At 39.7% G+C, this 1,624-nt stretch overlaps 1 protein-coding gene across 1 annotated transcript in view; it reads left to right on the plus strand.

Annotated features, from left to right (window-relative positions):
* Window positions 1-899, plus strand: part of LOC103210580 (zinc finger and SCAN domain-containing protein 23) — a 2,201-nt gene extending 1,302 nt beyond the window's left edge. The window contains exon 3 of the mRNA XM_007956495.2: window positions 286-899. Within this exon, the coding sequence (XP_007954686.1) occupies window positions 286-899 (614 nt within the window). The remainder of the gene's footprint in view (window positions 1-285) is intronic.
* Window positions 900-1,624: the final 725 nt, after the last annotated feature.

The following is a 1,624-nucleotide window of genomic DNA, read 5'->3' on the forward strand; positions in this document are numbered from 1 at the left end:
ATATGCCAGGCACTGTGCTAGTTACTAGGGACACAGTGATGAGCAATGCAAACATGGTTCCTGCCCTTATGGTTTTTAAAGTTTAATGAGAGTGACAATTAAGCACTTTCAATAAAGCATTTCTTCTTCCTGAAATGGAGAGAATTCCATATATAATTGTTTTAAATTGAGAAAAATAAACTAGTTATTTGTCCCCTTTCACATATTCTTCTAGACACCTTTTTTTTTTTTTTTTCCTTCTGTCTTTGAAAAAGTAACCTTCCTGTTATCCATATACTATTACAGATGGCAAGGCTGGGACTTGGAGTGTGGAGCTAGCCCCAAAAAGGGAGATTTCTAAAGAAATGAAATGTCTTCTGGAAGTACCTGGAAAACTGAATGGTGGTATTCCTCAGGTCCCTGAATGTGGAGATACCTGTGATAAGGAGGGCAGATTGGAAAGGCAGCGAATAAGCTCTTCAGTGGAGAGACCGTTTATCTGTAACGAATGTGGGAAAAGCTTCACTCAGAATTCCATCCTTATTGAGCACCAGAGAACACATACGGGTGAGAAGCCCTATGAATGTGATGAGTGTGGGCGGGCCTTCAGCCAGCGGTCAGGACTGTTTCAGCATCAGAGGCTCCACACAGGGGAGAAGCGCTACCAATGTAGCATTTGTGGCAAAGCCTTCAGCCAGAATGCTGGGCTTTTCCATCACCTCAGAATCCACACTGGGGAAAAACCTTACCAGTGCAATCAGTGCAGTAAAAGTTTTAGTCGACGCTCTGTCCTTATTAAGCATCAGAGAATTCACACCGGAGAGAGACCTTATGAATGTGAAGAATGTGGGAAGAACTTTATTTACCATTGTAACCTCATCCAGCATAGGAAAGTCCACCCTGCAGCAGAATCCAGCTAATACGTTGGAATAGATAGGGCACAACATTTCCCAATGTCACACTACTAGGCCAGGTAGCAGGGGTACTGCTTCTTACTTTATCCCTGAGAGAGCAGTAATCTTTTAATCCTCTGGCTTTGAAAGCTCCAGGGAAAGGTAGTGAAAATGACCTTACTCTTATGCTAAGAGAAGCATAATAATATCTTAAATATATCTGTCAAGTGCTCTGTGGTCAGTGATATCCATAGCTCTGCCACTAATATTGCTTCTTATTTCAACTTCATCATATACTGTAGATCTAGTCTTGCATACACCTGTACAAGAAGTTTTCTTCATGCACTTTAGGAAAACTTGTTCTTTATTATAGTTTTAAAACATTTTTTAAAATGTTCAATGTTTAAAAAGATAGTTAAAAAACTCTTTGCAGCCTGAGTACAAAATAACATCAAAGGCAATTCACTGAGTATTTAAAAATTAATTTAAAATAATTGTAGCATAATGTATAATGTAAATTACCTGACTTCTTTCCTTTCTCATAGGATGTGCTAATATTGCGACCCCTCCTTTGGTTTCCGAGGCGATATCTCTATGGAAGTAGATTGTCCAATCTTCCTTGCAAGGAGTGGCTGGTGGGTTTGAACTGCCAGCCTTCTGGTGAGCAGTCAAATGCCTTACGCACTATACCACCAGAGCTCCTAAAATTATTGTAGCATAATGTATAAAGTAAATTACCTGACTTCTTTCCA

This window comes from Orycteropus afer, unplaced genomic scaffold (genome assembly GCF_000298275.1).
Source record: "Orycteropus afer afer isolate SDZICR_OR568_19922 unplaced genomic scaffold, OryAfe1.0 scaffold00627, whole genome shotgun sequence".
NCBI classification, from domain to species: Eukaryota; Metazoa; Chordata; class Mammalia; order Tubulidentata; family Orycteropodidae; genus Orycteropus; species Orycteropus afer.